This window comes from Pogona vitticeps, chromosome 8 (genome assembly GCF_051106095.1).
Source record: "Pogona vitticeps strain Pit_001003342236 chromosome 8, PviZW2.1, whole genome shotgun sequence".
NCBI classification, from domain to species: domain Eukaryota; kingdom Metazoa; phylum Chordata; class Lepidosauria; order Squamata; family Agamidae; genus Pogona; species Pogona vitticeps.
In genome coordinates this window covers 12,931,755-12,955,602 of record NC_135790.1, presented here as the reverse complement: position 1 = coordinate 12,955,602, position 23,848 = coordinate 12,931,755, and the positions used below count along the sequence as shown (strand labels likewise).

General features: G+C 40.2%; 1 protein-coding gene and 1 long non-coding RNA gene across 3 annotated transcripts in view; one reads left to right on the top strand and one right to left on the bottom strand.

Annotated features, from left to right (window-relative positions):
- The first annotated feature begins 166 nt into the window (after positions 1-166).
- LOC110089341 (uncharacterized) lies at positions 167-8,123 on the top strand. The gene is made up of 2 exons (XR_012080935.2): positions 167-305; positions 7,330-8,123. It is a non-coding gene; the product is annotated as an uncharacterized LOC110089341 (long non-coding RNA).
- Positions 8,062-23,848, bottom strand: part of DUSP26 (dual specificity phosphatase 26) — a 79,378-nt gene continuing 63,591 nt past the window's right edge. For both annotated transcript variants that reach the window (XR_013538285.1, XM_078379747.1), the window contains one exon: positions 8,062-10,725. Coding sequence is in view for 1 of the 2 variants with exons in the window: in XM_078379747.1 (XP_078235873.1) it covers positions 10,579-10,725 (147 nt within the window). In the remaining variant the exon portion in view is untranslated. The remainder of the gene's footprint in view (positions 10,726-23,848) is intronic.

Below are 23,848 nucleotides of genomic sequence, written 5' to 3'. Positions count from 1 at the left end.
GCAGCGCAGATCAGCCAGGGAATCTAAAAGCCATAGGCGAGCTAGGTTAAGGGTCGTGGCACGCAAGTTAACGCAGAGATGTGCTTCTCTTGAGTCCGCACAGAGTATGGATGCTTCAGCGAGGCGTGATCAGGATGGGGCAACTGTTGCTGCAAAAAGGCGCCGGACTAAGGAACAACAGCCACTGCCCCTGGAGGATTTGGAGCTGGCATATGTAAGCCAGGACGAACAGGACGAGATGGAGGAGGCCGATGGCAGTGCTCTGCAGCATCCCAAGGACCTGGGCAGAGCATCTACGTCCTACGGTGAGTCTGCAACCAGGTCAGTCACCCAAGCGCCTCCGGCGGCATGGCCCTGGGCCGCGGGTGCGCCAGGGGGTTACGCGGCCAGCACACCCTACACCGCTACGAGCATGGGGTTACCTAATGTCTCATGGCCTTATGTTGCTCCACATTTCAGTGGCTGGGGTGGGCCTTATGTTACCCCTCCCACACAGACTCAGCCTGACAATACATCCGGCTCAGGGTCCTGGCCGTATCCGGCAGTACCCAATACAGGCTATAACACCGTGCCTATTGGGGCGCTTCCTTATGGGGACTACTCGACTCCCTTGGGAGATCATTTGAGCCCAGCAACCAAGCAGAAAATTTGGAAAGGAAAGTACATTGATGTGTTTGAATTACTTAATAGGGAGGTGGAGAAGAAGGATTTGGATGGGGAGGATGAGAAGGATAAAGAGAGGCGAAGGAGGAAAAAGCCAGAGAGGATATGGGCAAATTGGCTCCCTGGATTCTTAATTTATGTGGGAGTCATTGTGAAAGCGCAGCCTTGGAGGGCGCAAGCCCTTTTCCAGTATTTGGATATCATTTACAGGGCCTATACAGATTTTGCTGGACAGGCTTGGTTGCAGTATGACCAAGCCTTTCGTATGAGAAGCGCCATCCAGCCAAATCTACGCTGGGATGAACCGCAGCCGGGGCTCTGGCTGCAACACATGGCGCCTTCTAGGCCCAACACAGGAGAGCTGTTCGATAGTGGACATCTTAATAGGAAACCGTTAGCTCCACAAGCTACCTGCACAGGCGCAGGGCAGGTGGTTCAACCCCGCCTGCCTTGCTTTCCATTTAATGCCAGGGGCTTCTGTAACAAGAAGCCTTGCAAGTTTAGGCATGAATGCCTCACCTATGGGGAACAGCATGCAAATTCCTCTTGTTTTTGGGCAGGGGCCCAGAGACACAGCAAGAACACGGGAGGTCCCAAGAAACCTAACAATGGCGGCGGCACCTCTGGAAAAGGGGCCCAGCCCAATTAGGGTACATGTTATGGAGGAATGGCTGAGGTCTTATCCTCGCCAAGAGGATGTTAAGTATTTATTACAGGGTTTTAAATATGGATTCAGAATTCGAGCTGTAGGGGAACGCAAGGCGTTCATGGCATGGAACCTTTGCTCAGTGCTAGGCATGGAGGGCATCGTGCAGCAAAAAAACCGATAAGGAAGTAAGGGAGGGGAGGGTCCTTGGACCCTTCTCAAAACCACCCATGGAGAACCTCAGGGTTTCGCCACTAGGCATAGTGCCCAAGAAGGCCCCAGGTGAATTCCGTTTAATTCATCATCTGTCCTTCCCGGAGGGCGGGTCGGTAAACGACGCTATTCCCCAGGATTTGTGCACAGTCAGGTACACCTCCTTCGATGAGGCTGTGAAGATGATCAGGAAATGTGGCGTGGGGGCTGAACTGGTGAAATGCGACATTAAATCAGCATTTAGACTTTTGCCGGTTCACCCGCATGACTTCAACTTGCTCGGCTTCCAATTTGGGGGCGCATTTTATGTGGACAGGGCCCTACCCATGGGAAGCTCGGTGTCGTGTGCCGCTTTCGAGAAGTTCAGCACATTTATTGAATGGAGACTTAGACACACGGTAAAAGGCAATTCAACGGCGCATTACCTCGATGATTTCCTTTTCTGTGGAAAAGGAGGCTCAGGTAGATGCAGCGTTATACTTCATACGTTTCAAACATTAGCCAAGGAATTAGGGCTGCCCTTAGCGGAGGATAAGACAGAGGGTCCGGCCACAACACTGACCTTTCTGGGTATAGAACTTGACACCGTACAGCAAACATCCAAGTTACCCCGCGACAAATTGAATGACCTAAGGGCTCGGGTGGAATCTTTATTGCACAAGAGAAAGGCGTCCCTTAAGGACCTGCAGGAAATAGTTGGTCATTTAAACTTTGCTTGCAAGGTTGTAGCACCAGGCCAGCCATTTCTTAAGCACCTGTGCACAGCCATGAGGGGACTCAAGCGACCAAGTCACAGGACTAGAGTAACGCGAGGCATGAGAGAAGATCTCCGTGTCTGGAGCCAATTTCTCAAATCATTTAATGGGGTTTCCTTCTGGAGGTCCGAGAGGAATTTGAAGGCAGATTTCCAGGTGAACTCAGACGCTGCAGGGTCATTGGGGTTTGGCATCTATTGCCAAGGCAAGTGGTGCTCAGGCTCATGGCCAGACGCATGGCATCAGAGTGGCATCACGAGGGACCTAACCTTCTTGGAATTCTTTCCAATTGTGGGTGCGCTATGGCTATGGGCGGTTGTTCACATCATAAAAAGCCAGACAGCACAGTCAGAGCGGGTCATGAACCTAGTGAGGGCCTTTATACTCTGGGTTTTGCAGTTCAACATAGTTGTGCATGCCAGGCATGTCCCCGGGGTAGACAATAGCATAGCTGATGCTTTGTCACATCAACAGATCGAGTGGTTCAGGGAACTGGCCCCAGAAGCCAGGGAAATGCCAGAAGTTCTTCCTCCAGAGGTCTGGCAGATTGGCGTGATGTCGCATCCCGAGCAATAGGGTTGGCCCTTGCAGAAAGGACAAGGAAGGGCTACTCTGCAGTTCATGCAGTTTAGAAGGATGGCGAACCTGGAACAGGCTTGGCCAGTCCCAGTCGAACATCTCCAGCAGTTTATGGTATACCTTTATAGGAAAGGGTTAGCGCCCTCCACTATACAAGGTAAGCTGTCAGCCTTGGCATTTCATGCAAAAAGTAAAGGCTACAGGGATGTGACAAGGGGCTTTCGAATAAGGAAAATGTTAGAAGGGTGGTCCAGAGAGAGGGGTAAGGCAAAGGACACGAGGGCATCCATATCACCTCGCCTCCTGGAGCGTATGTGCGTGCACTGGAGGGCACTGTGCAGGGATGAGTATGAGATAAGGTTATTCCATGCTGCAGCCCTCATAGCCTTCTTTGGGGCCCTAAGAGTCAGTGAACTGGTAGCTCGAGGTAAGGTAGACAAGACCGGGGTAGCTCTGCAATGGCAGGATGTGAAAGTACGAGGGGGGACTGTAGAGCTGGTAATTAGAAGATCCAAGGCCGATCAAATGGGGAAAGGTAGGCAGTTAACTTTAGGGCAATGCTCAGGCAAGAGCATATGCCCGGTCAGAGCCACGAAGGCATACTTGGAGTATAGAGGAAGTGAGCCAGGTTATTTTTTCCAGCATGCAGATAAGTCTCCACTAACAAAATATCAGTTTTGGAGGTTGATTGGATTAGCGTTACACAAGGTTGGCATTACGGGTGCAAGGTTTGGCACACATTCATTCAGAATTGGAGCAGCATCCGCTGCAGCAGCCATGGGCTACAGCACACAGGACATCAAACAATTAGGCCAATGGTCCTCTTCCTGTTATAAAAGATATATTAGGACTTTACCTGCTGTGTAGGCAGGGGCCTAACTTATGTTTTTACAAGTTGCTTGGGGGCAAGAACACGGAAGCAGATCATGATCATTGGGCATAGCTATATATACTGGGCAGAGCACTATGCAGCCGCATCTCCTTGGGGAAGCAATCTGGGGCTTGGAGCAAGGGCTAACGTTACATGGAAGGGGCTCCGTGGCATGCAGTGGGGTCAACTGTGCAGAATGACAGCGTTCGGTCACTGCCCACCGGACCTTCTCGTGATACATCTGGGAGGCAACGACTTGCCTCGACTGCCTGGCAAGGCCTTAATCCTGGACATTCTGCGCGACCTTAAGAGATTGAAGGCTGCATACCCGGCGATGCAGATCTTATGGTCTACAATTATTCCTCGGTTAGCCTGGCGAGGCTCTGAGAGGAGTGCTGCTGTGAACAAGGCCCGGCGGGGCGTCAACAGGGAAGTATGCAGAGGCGTCTGCAACGGCATTGGATCGGTGATAGAGCACCACAGGATTCAAGCTGAAAATTCAGAGCTGTTTCGGAGTGACGGCGTGCATCTGTCAGATGCTGGTCTACAGGTATTTTTAGAGGACCTTCGAAGGGGCCTGCTTGCTGAGCTCTCAGGGCTCTGTGGCGGGCATGGGACATAGCCAGGCTATTCCCTATGCTGTGGCGGGTAGTGCGGAAAAAATAGGCATTTACGGTGGGTCCCGCAGTAATTTCAAGTAAGCCAACAGTACATCCTACCGCCTGGCACAGCGGACCGTGCGATTACAGTGCCTGTGGCGGGAAGATGCGCTGGGCCACTTCCAGACTGACAACCCTCAAATAAAGGGGGATCAAGGTCTGGGGGTGTTTGTTAGCGGCCAGCCAGGTTCCTGCTATCCTTAAGGTCGCTGGAGCCTGGGGCCGGGGACTCGCCCTTTCATTGACCTAGGAGTATTTAGATACTCACACCATTGGACTGTTTCCGCACTACGGCAGGCCCCTCCTTCTGAATGAAAAGTTTGGAATATTGATGTATATTAATAAAGTGTGGCCCATTTTTTTAATCCATATCAGTGTCTCGCGTTTTATTCCGGGGTTGGGAGGGCAATATCTTACCTGCCAATATTGATTAATTCCTGGAGCCAGAACTATGGGTGTTGCGCTTTTTTCTTCTTTACGTTTTTCCTTCTTATGATGAAATTTTGCACTCATTGCACTCCATTCAATAACATGAGTTAATTTATCTCATTGAACATTACAGACTATAATAGAAAATTTTGAGTGATGTGGTAAGTCACGCCACTGAATTGAGTTCATTGTGTGACACTAAATTTGTGGACAAAACAGACTGCGTTATTTTAAGGAAGATGTGTTGTGTTAATTTTTTAGAACTTGTTATCATTTGTTGTAAGCCGCCTAGAGTGGTCGAAATGACTAGATAGGCGGGGTATAAATACAATAAATAAATAAATAAAATAAATAAATTAAAAATTAAAATCCTCTTTCTTGTATCTTTTACACATTCCAGTTCAGATCCAGGGAGCCAGGGCTCATACAATCTCTGCTGCCGGCTCTTAATATTTTTTTACTGTTTTACATTAAACTCTATGGAAGGACTTTTTAAATTATTATTTCAAGGGTAAAGGGAAATAACTCAGGATAACAGTGAATATATCATGCTATAAAAAGGTAAAGGTTCCCCTCGACAATGTTTTTTTTGTCCAGTCATGCCCGACTCTAGGGGGCGGCACTCATCCCGCTCTTCAAGCCATAGAGCCAGCGTTTTGTCCAAAGACAATCTTTCCGTGGTCACATGGCCAGTGTGATTTAGACACGGAATGCTGTTTACCTTCCCACTGAGGTGGTCCTTAGTTATCTACTCGCATTTGCATGCTTTCGAACCGCTAGGTTGGCGGGAGCTGGGACAAGCGACAGGTGCTCATTCCGTTGAGTGGATTCGATCTTACGACTGCCGGATCTTCTGACCCTGCAGCACAGGCTTCTGCGGTTTAGCCCACAGCGCCACCACGTCCCTATATCATGCTATACATTATCACATATTATCTGTACTTAAACACATCATTACATTAAAGACTTTTGTATCTGTTAGTTGCCCATATAATTCTAACTAAAGTTATTTAACTATTTTGTATTAAAATTATCACATTTGGCTTTCAGGTTATAGAATGGATCCAGTTATATATGGGGTTCCCATTTTTCAGATTCTTCTTCGATTGAATTGTCTTTCAAAGCTTCTGTTAATATGTCCATCTCCACCACTTCCATAATCTTTTCCACTAGTTCTTCACAATTTGGTATTTTGGTTTTCTTCCATTTCCATGCATATAGTATTCTGGTTGCAGTTATTATATGTATCACCATATGGCTCTCTCTCCTATCTAAACTCTCTGGTAACATATTAATAAGTTCAGATCCAGGGAGCCAGGGCTCATACAATCTCTGCTGCTGACTCTTAATGTATTTTACTGTTTTACATCAAACCCTATGGAAGGACTATTTCTTTGGCTCCTAAAATCAATCTGGCTGGCTCCTGAATTAGTCTGTGCATTTCCCAGAGTCTACAAATATTTGTCAAGCTCTGTATGAAACAATATATCTACAAACTAAATCATAGTAACTCTGTGAGCCTGAGAGTAACCCCAGGGATACTCTCCAGGGTGTACCGTCTGTCTCCCATACCAACAGAGCAGAAGGAGAGACAGAGATCATTAAAAGGGGGTTAAAGCAACTGAAAATAAGTACAGAAGCACTAGGGGGTGATAATTTGGTGGGAAAAGGGGAGGATAGAAAAGAGGGGGAGAAGGAGGGGAAAGGAAAGAGGAAAATGGAGAGGTGTGTTGGGCTGAGGAGGATATTACAGAGAAGAGAGAAGACTTAGTAGATTTGATAGAAGAATATCCCTGGACAGGGGAATGGGTAGAGTTTCAAGTGCCCAAAGAATATGCTGAGAAAGAATGGAAAAGACAAATCTATATAGAACCACCCTATTGGGGCGAGACAGAGGAAAGGAAAAGGAAGAAACAATATAAAGCTTGGGTAAGGCGGGAAGAACAAATCAAAGAACAGAGGAGATGTATGGCACCAACTGGGAGATCCCGTGGGCTCAGTCCTTTCAGACCCTCACTGAGACAGAACAGGGTGAAGAAAGTCTGGGAACCACAGGTGGGCTGGGTATACCATCCACCACCATAGCCCTGACAGTCAATAGATACTGGGCAGAAATGGACACCTAGAGTTAAGAGTTCATCTCCTCTTTTGTTGCAAAGAGAGTTACCTGATTTGATGGAAGTTAAGAAATATGACTTGTTGTTAAAAGCGGAACCGAATAATGTAAGCATGTTTGAGATTGATAACTTGTCAGATAATAAACCTGTTTTGTTGGAAGATTTTGGGCTACTGTCGCCTCCTTTACAGACAAACGTATTGAAAGGATTAAAGGACTTTAACCCTGATCACAAACTCTTATACAAAGTTTTCTGTATAGTAATAGTGACATATCTTGCATATCTTTACTACACTTATAGAGTCTAGATAGATGTTTGGGAACCTAGAGAGGGCAAATTGATGCAAGGCATTTGCAAGACCTTTGCAGTACTGATTGGAAATTGCATTGTCCTGCAGGGCTGGTGGGCATGCTTGAATGTGATTGCAGCAGGACTGAATCAGCAGGCCAAAGCTGGAGAGAGCAGCATCCTCCTCCTCCAAACCCATCTCGAGCAGTACTGCTGAAGAAATGGAGAATCCAAGAGATATTATATATACTTGTAACCCAGCATGCATGCATGCATGCATGCATGTATGTATATATGTATGTATTTTGTTTGTTTGTTTGTTTGTTTGTTTGTTTGTTTGTTTATTTATTTATTTATTTATTGCATTTATATGCCACCCATCTAGACATAGTCTACTCTGGGTGGCTCACAACTTAGAAGATAAAAACAATTAAAAATATACAGTTTTACATTAAAAAACAAAATGATATAAAATATAATATGTATGTATGTATGTATGTATGTATGTATGTATGTATGTATGTATGTATGTATGTATGTATGTATGTATGTATGTATGTATGTATGTATGTATGTATGTATGTATGAAAATGCTAAGAGTTGTGTAATTTACATATTAGAACTTGTATAGCCAATCTGGTGTTGGCCAATGAATAGTAAGTAGGTTGACTGCCAGATAGACGGGAAAAAAAGGTGTCAGTTTTTTTTCAGTTAGTTGTCTGTAAATGGTCTGGTAGAGAATTCTGTTATGTTTGTCTGTTAGGACTCTTGTCTGGTACTATGGTTGTTAAGAAGAAACTATAATAAGTCTGTCAAGAACAAGTCTGTACCAAGCCAAATGTTTCAAGCATTGTTCATTTATTCCACATATATGTTATTTAATAAATGTTCTTTAAAATTTTACCAAGACAAATTGAATATTATTTCAACTGCTGGCACACACAAAAGAAAACACTATTAATGATCTATGCGAGGGTTTTCATACTATGGTTAATCTGCTGTGTGTACAAACTCGAACATTTCAGTAAGAGGAACTGGGTCAAGGAAAAGAAGTCTGCTTCTGGGGGAAATGGGATGGACTGCAAAGATTTTTGCCTCTTCTCCAGTGGTGGGATTCAAATACATTAACAACAGGTTCTATGTCCTAATGACAAATAAATAAATAAATAAATAAATAAATGCCCAGGACAGTGGGATCCGATGAGGGTTTCTTCCAGTGGTCTCCCAGCGGTATGCGCAAACAGTGTATCTGTTTGGGCATACCGCTGCTGTTACCTTCACTATGGGCATGTGCCAAACACACACACACACAAACACACACCTCACAGTGGGTGCTTATGACCAAGTTTGACAGAGAACTGACACATCTCTCCTTCCCTTTACCTCCTATTTCACCCTATAACTCACCAGCAAAAATTGCTTCCCTCCCCTTTCCTGCTCCTGAAATGACTGATAGCCCTGCTTGTTGTTACCTGGAGGCCGCCTTTGCGCACCTGTTGTGGAGTTATTCCCCCCCACACACACACACTTCCTTCTGGCTTGGAAGGTATGGTCTCTTTTCAATCTGTCACCACTCCACCTCAACCCCACCACCTCAATCAGTCCTTCAGTTACTGACTTCTCTGAGGTCTCCTCCTCCTCCATCTTTCCCCTCCACCCCGCACCCACCGCTTCTCCTCACCAGTCGCTTTGAGGGGTGTTGGTGTTGGTGGAGGCGCTGGTGGTGATGATGGTTTCCCTCAGAGCCCTGGCAGGCTCCACCTCCCCCACTCACCCTCAGCGGCTGCTTCCGAGAGAAGAGTTTCAATTCCCCTTATCTATTTATATGTTTATGTGTTTTCCTTTCTTGGACCTGGATATATGGCCTTCAAGAATAGTAAATCTTACTAGTGTTAAAATACTGATAGCTGTCTTCCTCCTTCTAACAGAGTGGGCCATATGTGTGCCATTTGTCTCCCAAAATTGTCAGTTTTGAGGCAGGAGGAAAAGTTCTTTGCTATTCTAAATAAGGCTTGGAGGTTTGATCTCTTTGTGGTGTGAGTGACTTTTCTGTTGCATACTTGCTTGCATGGATCAGTGAGACCGTCACTGGTTCATGCATTGGATATTCTCTCAGATATTTTTTAAAAAACTGTTTCTAGGCAGAGCAACAGTCTTATGTGGTACCTTTAACTTGAAAAAAATCATAGTAAAACGAGGACGGTTGGGTGTTTGACTGAAGCGGTCTCACTCCAAAACTTTTTCCCTCTGTGTCCTACCCACATGCCTTGTCAATCACCACCCCTCAAGGAGTCATCCTCCCCCCTTCCCCCCCAGTGATGCCTCTGGTCTTTCCAGGGCTCTGTCTCTCTCACCCCCACCCCACCTCAGACGGCTCAGTGTGGCACGGGAAGGGAGGCAGCTAATTGTGCCCCCTTCCCCCCCCGCTCATCGCTGGTCACCTGGCCCCTCCTCCTTCATTCATCTCAAGCCAGCAAACGGTTCTAAGAACCAACAGTACATTTAGGAACCGGTTCTATAGAATAGGTGAGAACCTGCTGAATCCCACCTCTGCTCTTCTCCTCCTCCTTGGAGGAAGGGTTAGTGACCTAGGGATTATTTTTTAGCAGGAGCACAGGTAACAGGTCTGCCTTTCCAACTCCCTTTGGAACCCCACACTGTTGTCTTAACATACACAGTAACCACCACCCTCTTTCCTCTCTGTCTGTTAATCCAGATTGGTTCTCCTTTCAGTCGATCATGTTCTTGGTGTTGCTAGGTGGAATAGGTGAGGGTTCCATCACACATCTTCCCTTCCATATATTAAGTAAATATGTATGTATGTATGTATGTATGTATGTATGTATGTATGTATGTATGTATGTATGTATGTATGTATGTATGTATGTATGTGTGTGTGTGTGTGTGTATGTATGTATGTGTGTGTGTGTGTGTGTGTGTGTGTGTGTGTGTGTGTGTGTATACCTTTATCATAACATTTACTTTTTACATATTTGCAATTTATATTTAACGTATTATTCTATCAAACATTCATATCAAAGAATACATTACATTATACATCTTTTTCATCATGATGTGTTACATAGAATCATAGAATAATAGAAAAATGAAGTTGGAAGGGGTCTATAAGGCCATCAAGTCCAACCCCCTGATCAATGCAGGAATACAAGCAAAGCATGTCTGCCAGGTGATTTTCTAAGTTTTTCTTGAATGCCTCCAGTGTTGGAGCACTCACCAACTCCTGAGGTAACTGGTTCCATTATATTACCTTTCAGACATTACAATCATTTTATATTAATATAATGTATAATAGTTATATTTAAATTCCAATCCATTTAACAATAGCTTATTATTAATACTATTTAATTATTTTACTTTTATTATCATTAGCCATTCCTAAATTGGTTTCTGTATAAAAAATCTGCTCAATATCCATCTCTTCTCCTCCTGAAGAATCTTCTATTACCACAACCTTGTCAACCTTTTTCCAACCAGCCACTGAACTCTAGGTTGAGGAAATCTGGAGCTTGTTATATATACAGTTCTTTTATATATATACAGTATATAACAAGCTTCCAAGGTGGCTTCCTTTGGAACAATAATCTTTCAGAGTAGGACAGATGAACTTTCCATTTCCTATGCTGAGATGAATCTCTCACCTTCTCTGAACACACATTGTTGTCTGTCTTTTCCTGGGCTCTCACTAATACTCTTTGTAGCTGGGTGAGTTTTCCGATATGTCAATAGATTTTCAGGATCTACATTCATTGGATTTACTGCTATTCTGAACATAGCATGTAGTTTAGTAATTTGTTCTCCCTGACGTTTTCTCATCTGCTTTTGATCTAACCACAGCTTCTCCTTCCTTCCTGTTTCTATCATGGTACTGCTTCTGTTTTGCATTAATTTTGAAGTAAGGTTTGTACTTAAACCAGGAACAAACTCAATCTGAAATCCTAATTTACTTCTGATGTTTACTAAGGCACTAGCCACTGGATTCTACTTTATTGCCCACTTCTCTGTTTGAATCTGACTGTGAATAAACTGGTGTTTTTATATCTATGAGTGTTGTTGTACTGATCCTTTCCATCAGCATTATTCATTAACATTTCTCATTTATCTGTTTTCTCTATCTCATCATCATCAGTTACAAATTTATTATTTATTTCTCTACACTCTAAACTTTTTACTTTGCAGTTTTTATTGTTCTGTTCATGAGGGTAAACATCTGTTTCCCTTTGTAACACTGCTTGCTCTTTATCACAATCCTTTTCTGCGCATTAGATTCACCACTACTATCTACTGATTTTTCCTTTAGTTTCCTCTCAGATCTATTATTCACCAATGCTACAGATGTCTTAAACATCTCAGAAGCATAGCTTTTCTCTTTTAATTTATTTCTACTTTTGTTTCTATCTAATTTTTCTCTTATTTGTCCAGATTTAATACATTTATTTTAATATAACTTATACTTATGAACACACTAGCCTTTCACCATATACTGTATTTTTCCATGTATAAGATGCTACTTTTCCCTAAAATCCTCAGACTAAAAATTGTCTTATACACGGAAGTAAGTGGAGGAGAAAACCATATGATTGTGAAACTGCCCGTGTCTCTGCAAGCAGTCTGCTTCTAGTCACGAGCAAAACTGCCAATAGCTTGTCTCTGCAAATAGGTTTCCTTCAATCATGAGCCTTATGTAAATGACATGAGCTGATGCAGAGGACAGCATGTAAGCAGTGTGAGAGTCACTGATAAAGATTACTAAGCCCATAAAGATATCAGAAAATAAAAAAGTAAGTAAGCAAATGTCTTCTGCTAAAATTCAAACTGAATGTAATCAGCTATGTAATGGTTCTGAATGAAGTAATTTGCTCAGCTAAGTATGATGCATAATATCATAGTACTGGTATGTAAATGTTGCCTAATTACTAAAAATGTGTGTAGAGAGCACGCTGAAGCCCCTACCAACTCAGGCCTCCAGGAGTGCTCACTCTTCTTCTTCAGTTGCTGCCACCAATTTTATCCAATATTTAAAAAAGACAAGTGTTGTTTCAAAACAAAAACTTGTTTAATGTTTTAACAAAAATAAAGTAAGTAAATCACAAGATGTTAATCAAGGTCTCTCACTCTCTGACACACACAGACTCTTCCCTCACTGACTATTTGGCTCACAGGCCCATAGACACACTCCTCACTCTCTCCCGAAATCTCTCTCTCTCTCCTTTTTACATCATACACCCCTTTATATATTCCAGCTCCTCCCCCTTCTGCACCACCTTCCGTCCCCTCATTGGCTGATGTTCCACTGCCCAGCTGTGACGGACAGGTGAGGGCAGGGCTGAATGCTACAATGTGTTCCTTTCTAATGTTTAAAATATTGATTTCTGAATTTTGGGTTACAAAATTGGGGGCAGCATTTTATAAATGGGGCATCTTATACATGGAAAAAAGATGGTCCTTTTACTAAAGCAGAAACTCCCTCTTCGCTTATTTTGGGTTCTGTCATTTTTATAATTGTCTGGTATGAACTAATTAGATTTAATTTCCTCTGACGTCTCCATTGAGACCACTGTTGGTGTTGTCCTCTCTGTCCATTATACAGTTGCTTTAAATTTTCTCTCTAAAATGGACATTTTAATAAGAGGGAATTAACAGGTGGGACAAGACATACAGGGAGAAATGTCAGATATTAAGAAATGTCTAGACAAAACAGAGGGCAGGATACAACATTTGGAAGATTCTCAGGGCGAAGCAAAAAGGCAACATCAGACTGTAGATCAATTGAAAAAAATCATCTATCTGGAAGATCATTCAAGATGCAATAATATCAAAATAATGAATTTTGAACATAAGAAAGAAATGGATTTGAAGCGGGAAGTTGTAGATTGGATTACTTCTGTTATGAATTCCCAACATGTGGCTGAGGAAGATATTGAGAGAATACATTTTGTTGGGAATCCAAGAAGAAACAAAAGACCCATAAAACTGAATTTTTTAAACTATGCTAAGAAAGAACAGTTCCTTAAGGTCATTAAAGAAAAGCCTGAACTGCTAGTTTACAGATCGAATTCAGTTGAGATCTACCAGGATGTAAGTCCTGAAACCATTCAGTGGAGGAGAATGATGAAACCCATCTCTTCAATTCTAACTAAGAATGGCAAGAGATACAACTGGGGCTATCCTGTCTTTTTGAAAATATGGAAGGATGGAATCTTACTCTTTTGAAGATGGGAAGCCTGGGGACTCTGGCAAGAAGATGAGATTGAACAAGGGACAAGCAAGTAGATCTGTAAAGACTGGTGGTTTTAAAGAGAAGATATTTTGACTGGAAGAGATTATTGGAAGTTATTGGATGTCTGAAGAGTTTTTCTCCCCTCCCTCTTTTTTCCTTTTCTTCTTTTCTCTCTTTTTCATAAGGAGGGTTGATTTTTTTTCCTTTCCCTTTTCTTCTTCTTCTTCCCCTTTTTATAATATGGGGGTTCTTTCTTTTGTTGTTTTTCTCTTTTCCGTAAAGAGGGTTGATTTTTTCTTTTTTGTGGTTTTTTTATTTGAGATCTTTTTTATTGTTTTGGATTGTTTTGATTGGATTTGGGTTAGGAGGGAAGGCATTAGGATAGATAGATAGATAGATAGATAGATAGATAGATAGATAGATAGATAGATAGATAGATAGATAGATAGATAGATAGATAGATAGATAGATAGATAGATAGATAGATAGATAGATAGATAGATAGATAGATAGATAGGGATGAAGATTTGGCTGGGGTCCGGAATGGTGTGGGTGGTGTCTCCCCCCCCAGAGCTCGCGCCAAACATTAGTGGGACGCAGGGAAATGGGTGGGAGGAAAATAGTTTATATGTAGGGAAGAAGGATAGGGATAGGAAATTAGGGGTAGGTGAATTTATTTATTTTCAGTTGTTTTTGTTTTTGTTTTGTGGGATGCACAAAGGGACCGAATAAGAGGCAGAAGATGGAACAGATATGGGGGAAAACATAAGGGTAGCGACTTTAAATGTAAAAGGCCTAGGGTCTGTATTAAAGAGAAAGAGGATAGAATTATTACTAAAGAAAAGTAAAGTTGATATCTATCTACAAGAAACACATCAATCAAAAGATGGAGTTAATGAATTGTAATTACAAAACATTCACATATATGAAAAACTTCTAAACTTCTAAATCTAGAGAGGTAGCAATATTAATATCTAAACATTGTGAATTTTTGATAAAAGAAGTAATAAAAGATAGCAATGGTAGATATTTGATAATTCAAGGACAAATGGGGGAAGAAAATTATACATTAGTATATGTGTATGCACTGAATATGAATCAAGGAGAATTTTATAAAACTGATTAAAGAAATGGAAAAATTTAGGAAAGGATATGTGATAATGGCAGGAGATTTTAATATGGTTCTGGATAAGGTGAAAGATAAATCTACATGTAAAAAAGATGTGTTGAATAAAAGAGCTACCCTCTTACGTAGGATATTAAACACTGCGGATCTGAAAGATATATGGAGAGAACTGAAGGGGGAACGAAAGAAGGTTTACATATTATTTTTCTGTGCATAATAGTTATTCTGGAATAGATTTTATGTTTATATCACAAAATTGAATTTCAGAAGTAGTGGATACCAATATTAATGTGATAAAAAATAACAGATCACAAATTGATGGAGATGGAGATGAAAGTTATGAAAGACTATAGAAAAGCTAGGAGATGGAGAATAGACTCTTAATATTTTTCAGCATACAGAGATTGTAGATAAAGTTAAGAAAAAGTGGTTGGAAATATCGTCATTTAATGAAGCAGGTGGGAATAAAATAGGAGTGTTATGGGACACTATGAAATTAGTTATGAGAGGAATTGCTATAAGAGAATCCTGTAGATTAAAAAAATTGAGAGAAGAAAATATTTTAAAAATTGAAGAATCATTAAAGGGTTTAGAAAGTAAATATTTTATATAGAGAGATAATAAAAAATTGCTAGAGATTCAGGCTAAAAGAAAGGAATTAGAAGGTTTAGAGTTAGAAAAGATCCACAGGGATTTGATATATGCTAGGAGGAAATATTTTGAATATAGTAATAAAAATTCAAAGTTTTTACCTAGAATAGTTCAAACTAAAAGAGCAAAAAATGTAATTGGAGTGATCAAAGATGAAATGAGAAAGAACTGTAGTTCAATGAAAGAAAAACTAAAGATAATACAGGAATTCTATCAAAATTTATATAAAGATAATAGTGTATCGAAAGAAGATATAGAAAATTATATTAAAGAGAATATCAAGAGTAAATTATCAGAGAATGATAAAAAGACTTAGATAAAGTGATAAAAGAGGAAGAGATTATAAAGATTATTAATAAATTAAAAATGGTAAAACTCCAGGTTTTGACGAATTAGGATCAGAATATTATAAAACTTTTAAGCCAACATTGATCCCTAAGCTAAAAGTACTCTATAATGAAATACTGGAAGGAGAGAGAATACCAGATTCTTGGAAGCATTCATTAATAACTCTTATCCCAAAACCAAATAAAGATTCAACAGACCTAAGTTCATATAGACCTATTTCACTATTAAATCAGGATGCAAAGATTTTTACTGCAATACTTGCAAATAGAATGAATAAGTTTATTATAAAATATATTAAAGAGGATCAGAATGGTTTTTTAAAGGGTAGACAAATGGAGAATTTAACTAGGAGGGTCTTGAATATTATATACAATATAGAAAAAAATAAACTGAAGGCAGTTATTTTATCATTAGATATATTCAAGGCACTTGACTGTGGAATGGCCAATATTAAAGATTTTGTTAAAGGGTTGGCGTTTTGGAAAGAAATTTAGGGGAATAGACCAATTATATCTGGAGAATACTTCTGTAGTAATAGTTAATGATGGGATGACAGAACAAATAGCTCTAGGCCAAGGTACTAGACAAGGTTGCCCTCTTTCTCCAGTTCTGTTTTGTTTGATTATTGAAAGATTAGCAAATGTAATAAGGAATGATGATCTAATTGAAGGTATGGGGAAAAGAATAAAATAAAGATTAATCTATTTGCTGATGATTCCTTATTGACAGTGAAGAATCAATTAGCATGTATAGATAAAATTAAAATTCATTCGAAAAAAATTGGTGGAAAAATAACTGGATTACGTGTAAATTGGCAAAAATCTGAACTAATGTTGTTTAATCATAATAGAGTAGAACAGTGGTCCCCAACCTTGGGCCTCCAGATGTTCTTGGACTTCAACTCCCAGAAATCCTGGCCAGCAGAGGTGGTGGTGAAGGATTCTGGGAGATGTAGTCCAAGAACATCTGGAGGCCCAAGGTTGAGGACCACCGGAGTAGAACAAGAAAGGTTTGTTGAAAAATATTATTTTAAAATATGTAAATCTATTAAATATTTAGGAATAGGTGTAGCAAAAATATTCAAAAAATAAAGGGATGTAACTATAATAAACTAAAGGAAGTGATTAAAAAGAAATTACAGGAATATGGTAATTTTAAGTTTTCTTGGTTTGGAAGGATCGCATTGATAAAAATGAAAATCTTACCCAAAATTAACTTTTTATTTAGAATGCTACCAATACAGTTAACAGAGGATGATTTGAAGTTTTGGCAAGGAATAATTAATAAGTACTGTAATGAAGGGAAGAGATCTAGAATAAATAAAATGTATTGGTATAAAACAACAAAAACGGTGGTATAGGTTTACCAAAAAATTATTACAGTGGTGCCCTGCATAGCGACAATAATCCTTTCTGAAAAAATCGTCGCTATGTGGATTCGTCGCTATGCAGGGCAAAAAAGCCCATAGGAACACATTAAAACACGTTTAATGCGTTCCTGTGGGCAAAAAACTCACCGTTATGCGGAAATCCTCCATGCGGCCACCATTTTCACTGCCCGGTAAGCGAGGAAAGGGGTGGCCATTTTCTTTACACATCTTTGGAACCGCCGATCAGCTGTTAAAAAAACATCGCTATGCGAAAATCGGTAAGCGAAATGCTTACCGATCATCGCAAAGCGATGTTTTACATTAGAAACTTCATAATGCGATCACCTTTGCGATTGCAAAAAAACACATCGCTATGTGGATTCGTCATTAAACGAATCGCTCGTTATGCGGGCCACCACTGTATTTGGCTAACCAATTGAGGTTTATTGGGGAAATTATATATAATCCAGAAAGGCTAATTTGGTGGGAAATGGAATCATCAGAATTACAGGCAGATATACAAAAATACCTATTTGGTATAGTTAAGAAAGACAAAATAAGTGAAATTAATAACCCATTCTTAAAGACATTGCTAAACATATGGTATAAGTGTAGAAAGAATTCATGTTCATCATACTCTCCACTTGGATTAGTGACAGAAACAGAGAATTTCCCTTCCAATATGAAAGTGTATGTGGAATTATTTAAAGAAAAAAAGTGATTAGATTGAAAGATTGGTTGTACAGTGGTGGTCTGCTTGATGATGACCACGCTTGACAATGAAATAGCTTAACGATGAGTTTTTTGCGATCGCTATAGCGATCGCAAAACTATGGTTTCAATGGGTTTTTTCCGCTTCACAATGATTTGGACCCTGCTTCGCAAACCGATTGTTCACTAGACGATGATTAAAAACAGCTGATCGGTGGTTTGCAAAATGGCTCCCCGCTGTTCTCCGGACCTATTTTCGCTACACAGGCATCGCAAAATGGCCGCCCTATGGAGGATCTTCGCTGGACAAGCAGGTATTTCCCCCATTGGAATGCATTGACTAGTTTTCAATGCATTCCAATGGTTTTTTTTATTGTTTGATGATGATTTCGCTGTACAGCGATTTTGCTGGAACACATTATTGTCGTCAAGCGGGGCACCACTGTATAAAATGAGATCGATAGATCAAATGAAACAAACTTTTCAGAACAGGAATATTTCATGTTTGAAATATATATACAGCTAGAAAGATGGACTAATTAATGGGTAATGAAATATAATAAAGGTAGAGAATATAGACAAACATTTTTTATTGTCATATGAGGACATTCGGATGACTGACTCAGTAAAAAGTACTAAGAGTAAAATTTATTTCTTAATTTAGAGGAAGAAAGTGAGAAAGAAGGATTGAAAATAGTGTGGGAGCAAGACATTGTAAAAAGAATAAATGAAGAAGAATGGAGGAAGATATGGAAAATGAGGGTTTTAAGATTTATGTCAGTGAGAATAAGGGAAAAATTTTAAAAACTCAGTTTAAGGTGGTATTAAACACCGTTAAAATTAAATAAAATTAATGCCAGTTATCTGAATATCTGCTGGAAATGTGAAAAAGAAATTGGTACGTACTTTCATATATGGTGGGAATGTGAAAAAATGCAAACATTTTGGAAACAAATTTTTAAAGATTAAGCTATATATGTGAAAAAGATATAGAATTTAAAGCTGAGATTGCTTTGTTATCAATACATGAGAATGTGGAATATGATAATATGACGAAAGAATTGATAACCAATTTATTAACAGCAGCTAGACTGATTATAGCTGGGCAATGGAAATCAAAAGTTGAATTGTAAATTGAAGAATGGTACAAAGAAATACGGAATATAGCAATAAATGATAAATTAACTTGTAATTTAAAGGAGAATTTAAAAATATTTTTTATGAAATATGGGCTAGATTTTTGGAATATGTGTTAATAAGAGGAAAAAGGAAAGCTCCAAATCAAGAATCAATGCAATTTTGGAGAAGAGCACAATAGAAGGAGGAGGAGGAAGAGGAAGATTACGGCAAGAGGTCCTGCATACGGTGGTGGGGAACACAGTTAAATTGTATTTTAGTTTATGTGTTATATGTTTTTTTGTTTATGTTATAGGTATAGAAAATAAAAAATATTTTAAAAAGAAATAAAGGACAAATCTAAAAATTGCAGTCTAAGCTGTATGTTTAAACATAGAAATTATTGGAAAAATAAAGAAAGAGATAAAGAATTTTATGAAACTAACAACAGAGAAGAAACTAAGCTAGCACTGCTATGGGATACCCTAAAAGGTTACAGTGGTGCCTCGCATAATGATGTTAATTGGTTCCATTAAAAACATCGTTATGTGAAAACATCGTTAAGCAAAACACCATTTCCCATAGGAATGCTTTGAAAACCGGTTAATCCATTCCAATAGGAGCCTATTCAATACATTTCATGAAAAAAAAATCTCCAAAAATTCAAAAAGACTCAGAACGAAGCCAAATTACTTTAACGAAGGTTTTATTAGGTGCACTAACGATTCCAAGCATTTTAAACATTTTTAAACATTTTAGAATATTTTTAAAATAGCGAAAACAGGGCTGTAAAAAAAAACGTTAAGCGAAACAGGGGACCTAAACCTGTCATCGTTAAGTGAAGCAAGGTCCCAAACATCGTTATGCGAAAATCCCCCATAGGAAACATTGTTAGGTGAGGCGGCAAAATTTCCAGCAAAGGCCATTGTTATGCAAATTCATCGTTGAGCGAGGCACTCATTAAGCGAGGCACCACTGTATTTATGAGGAAAATTCATTATGGAAGCTTCTAGATTAAAAAGAAGGAAAGAAATAAGCTCCAGGAACAATTGGAGAACAAAATAAAAATGCTGTCAGAACAACATAAAATATTAGGATCAAATAAGGTAACTAGCTGAACTATCAAAAGCTAGAGCTGAGTAAGAAGCAGTAGATATAGCTAAAGTCTAGACCAATGGTTTTAACCTTGGGTTACTCAAGTGTTTTTGAACTGCAACTCCCAGAAACCCCAGGCAGCACAGCTGGTGGTGAAGGCTTCTGGGAGTTGCAGTCCAAAAATACCTGAGTAACCCAAGGTTAAGAACCACTGGTCTAGACTACTAGGAATTAGACTATTTAAAGAGAGAATATTATTCATTTGGGAATAAAAACACTAAAATGTTATCAAATGCAATTAAAAAGAAGTTGAAAGATTTATAAAATCTGAAAAGAAACCAGAAGGCAGTTAAAAGGACAATTGTTTCTCTAAAAACAAAGGAAGGAGCCATAGTAAATTCGAAACAACAAATAGTTACTACATTTATGGAATATTATAAAAGTCTCTATAAATCTGAAATAACACTGGATATAAATATGAAGAAATTTATAATGTCCTTAACTTTCAGCCAAATTTCAGAGACCACAAAACTCTCCAATAACAATAGAGGACATAACATTACAGTAGTCATTAAAAAGCCAGGCTGTGATGGATTCATAGCTGACTTTTACAAAACATAAGAAGAATGTGTCATAGAACATCTTCTTGTTCTTGTTTAGTCATTTAGTCGTGTCCGACTCTTCATGACCCCATGGACCAGAGCACGCCAGGCCCTCCTATCTTCCACAGCCTCCCAGAGTTGGGTCAAATTCATGTTGGTGGTTTGGATGACACTGTCCAACAATCTCATCCTCTGTCATCCCCTTCTCCTCCTGCCTTCACACTTTCCTAACATTTATTTATTTATTTATTTTATTTGATTTTTACCCCACCCCTCTAGACCATGTCTACTCGGGACGGCTTCATCAGGGTCTTTTCCAGGGAGTCTTCTCTTCTCATGAGATGGCCAAAGTATTGGACCTCAGCTTCAGGATCTATCCTTCCAGTGACCTCTTAGGGTTGATTTCCTTTAGAATGGATAGGTTTGTTCTTCTTGCAGTCCAGGGGACTCTCAAGAGTGTCCTCCAGCACCACAATACAAAAGCATCAATTCTTCAGCGGTCAAGCCTTCTTTATGGTCCAGCTCTCACTTCCATACATCGCTACTGGAGAAACCATAGCTTTGATTATGTGGACCTTGGTCAGCAAGGTGATGCCTCTGCTTTTTAACATGCTATCTAGGTTTCTCATCGCTTTCCTCCCAAGAAGCAGGCATCTTTTAATTTTGTGGCTGCTGTCACCATCTGCAGTGATCATGGAGCCCAAGAAAGTAAAATCTGTCATTGCCTCCATATCTTCCCCTTCTATTTGCCAGAAGGTGATGGGACCAGTGGCCATGATCTTTTTTTTATGTTGAGCTTCAGACCGTTTTTTGCACTCTCCTCTTTCACCCTCATTGTTCTTTAATTCCTCCTCATTTTCTGCCATCAGAGTGGTATCATCTGCATATCAGAGGTTGTTGATATTTCTTCCAGCAATCTTAATTCAGGCTTGGGATTCCTCCAGTCCGGCCTTTCGCATGATGTATTCTGCATATAAGTTAAATAAGCAGGGGGACAATATACAGCCTTGTCGTACTCCTTTCCCGATTTTGAACCAATCAGTTGTTCTATGTCCAGTTCTAACTGTTGCTTCCTGTCCTACATATAGGTTTCTCAATTCAGTCTTGGAAATGGGAGAAATACCAGAGTCATGGCAAACAGCCAGGATAATAACTATATTCAAATCAGAAAAAGATCCAATATTCCCTTCGTCTTATAGGCCAATAACATTGCAAAATCAGGATCAAAAGATTTTTTCATCAGTACTGGCACAAAGATTAAGTAGCTTTGTCATTAAACATATACATACAGATCAATATGGTTTTGTGCCAAGAAGACAAATGAGTGATGCTGTTCGCAGAGTTCAGAATGTCATATATATGGCCAAAAAAGAAAAATGGAAAACAGCAACTCATTCACTGGACACACTCAGGGCCTTTGATTGGGGGGGGGATGGTGATATATGTTAAATCTTTTGGAGGAAATTGTGAAGGAGGAGTGTGCATAAGTGAGCCGTCCGTAGTGATCAATGCTATAGAACACGATAGAGAAAGTGAGAAAAGTGAAGTGAAACAAGAGGGGGAAGGTTTAACAGTTGCTAAAAAGGAAGGAGAAATTGAACTGAAAGAAAAGCTGGGAAAGATAGAAGTTTGCTCAGTAGAAGAGGGTAAAGGGGTAGACGGGGTGGAGCAAGAGTTGACAGTGTGGGAGGAGGATATAAATGAAGAGCGTGTGTGTTGGTTCAGTTCAGTGGTGGCAGATTATGAGAGGAAAAGGATAGAAGCACGGAGAAAGGAGATTGAGAATATAAGAACCCAGGGACTTCTAAAAGATTTCCCAAACCTGAAGCTAGGAGGGTTATTGCCGGAGTCTACGCCAGATGAGACAAAACCTGCACAATTTGTGAGTAAAGAATGGACTGTAATTGTGGCACCATGGGAGCTAGAATTGCAAAGAGAAGCGGAAATTGTTCATAACCAGTTCTACGACTGTCCTGACGAAAGAGGTTGGATTCGCCATGCATGCTGTGGGACTATCTGCGCCCGGAGAAGCACTCCTCACCATAGTTTACTGATGGTGTTTAATAGACTTATTGGTCAATAGTTAACAGGATCCCCTCTGTTTCCTCTTTTATAAATTGGGACTACAATGGCTAGGCCCCAATCCTCAGGAAAACATGCCATTTTAGCAATCCAGGTGAATAAAGAGGCTAGTACAGGAGCACGCCAGTCAGAGTTGGACATTGTAAAGTCAGGTGGGATATAATCGGTTCCGGGAGCCTTGCCTGATTTAAGTTGCTTAATTAGCATTAAGATTTCCCTTGGAGCAAATGGGGGCCATTCAGGTATATGATCAAGATCATTCTGAGAGGTTAAAGTACTAGCTGAGTGGACTGTGTAAATACTTCAAAAATGTTCCTCCCATATACTAGGCAATATATAGAAATCTTGTTTGGGAGTATAAATTAGCGTTCCTTTTGTTACTATCTTCTAGAAGGAGGCCGTGTCCTTCAAAATGGAAGCAGTTATAAAACATTACCAGGTTTCCCTCTGTGCTTGAAGCTTTTTACTTTTAACCAGAGCCTTGTACTTCTTCTTAAGCATAAACCAATCTGTTGGAATTCTAGCCAGGTTCTGTTCTCTGTAGGCCCTATAGGTGACCAGTAACTCATGTTTAGCTGCTTTGCACTCCAAATCAAACCAGGGCTTTGTACAGAGAAAACCAGTAGTCGATCTGCATGGCTTTTTATATGTTAGATGAGATTGCAGAGATTGTACCATGTGTTTATAGGCCTCTAAGACTGGTTCCACTGAACTAAGACAAGTAATTAAATTACTGAAATATAAATAAGGCTCTGAAAACAGCAGCTGTCTCATAGATGTATCCAGTTCTTCTGATCACTTAATGCAGCCCCCTCTTGTGTCGGCTGCAATGGGTGTTATAGGAGCAAGGTCCGCAAACTATAATTATTAAAATAGATAATTAAAACCAAAGGTAGATGGTCGCTTTCTACATGATAAAAGGTAAAGGTTCCCCTTGACAATTTTTGTCCAGTCATGTCCGACCTTAGGGGGCGGCGCTCATCCCGCTGTTCAAGCCATAGAGCCAGCGTTTGTCCCAAGACAATCTTTCCGTGGTCACATGGCCAGTGTGATTTAGACACGGAACGCTGTTTACCTTCCCACCGAGATGGTACCTATTTATCTACTCGCATTTGCATGTTTTCGAACCGCTAGGTTGGCGGGAGCTGGGACAAGCGACAGGTGCTCACTCCGTCGCGTGGATTCGATCTTACAACTGCTTGGTCTTCTGACCCTGCAGCACAGGCTTCTGCGGTTTAGCCCACAGCGCCACCACGTCCCACTACTACACGATATACTACATTAAAATCA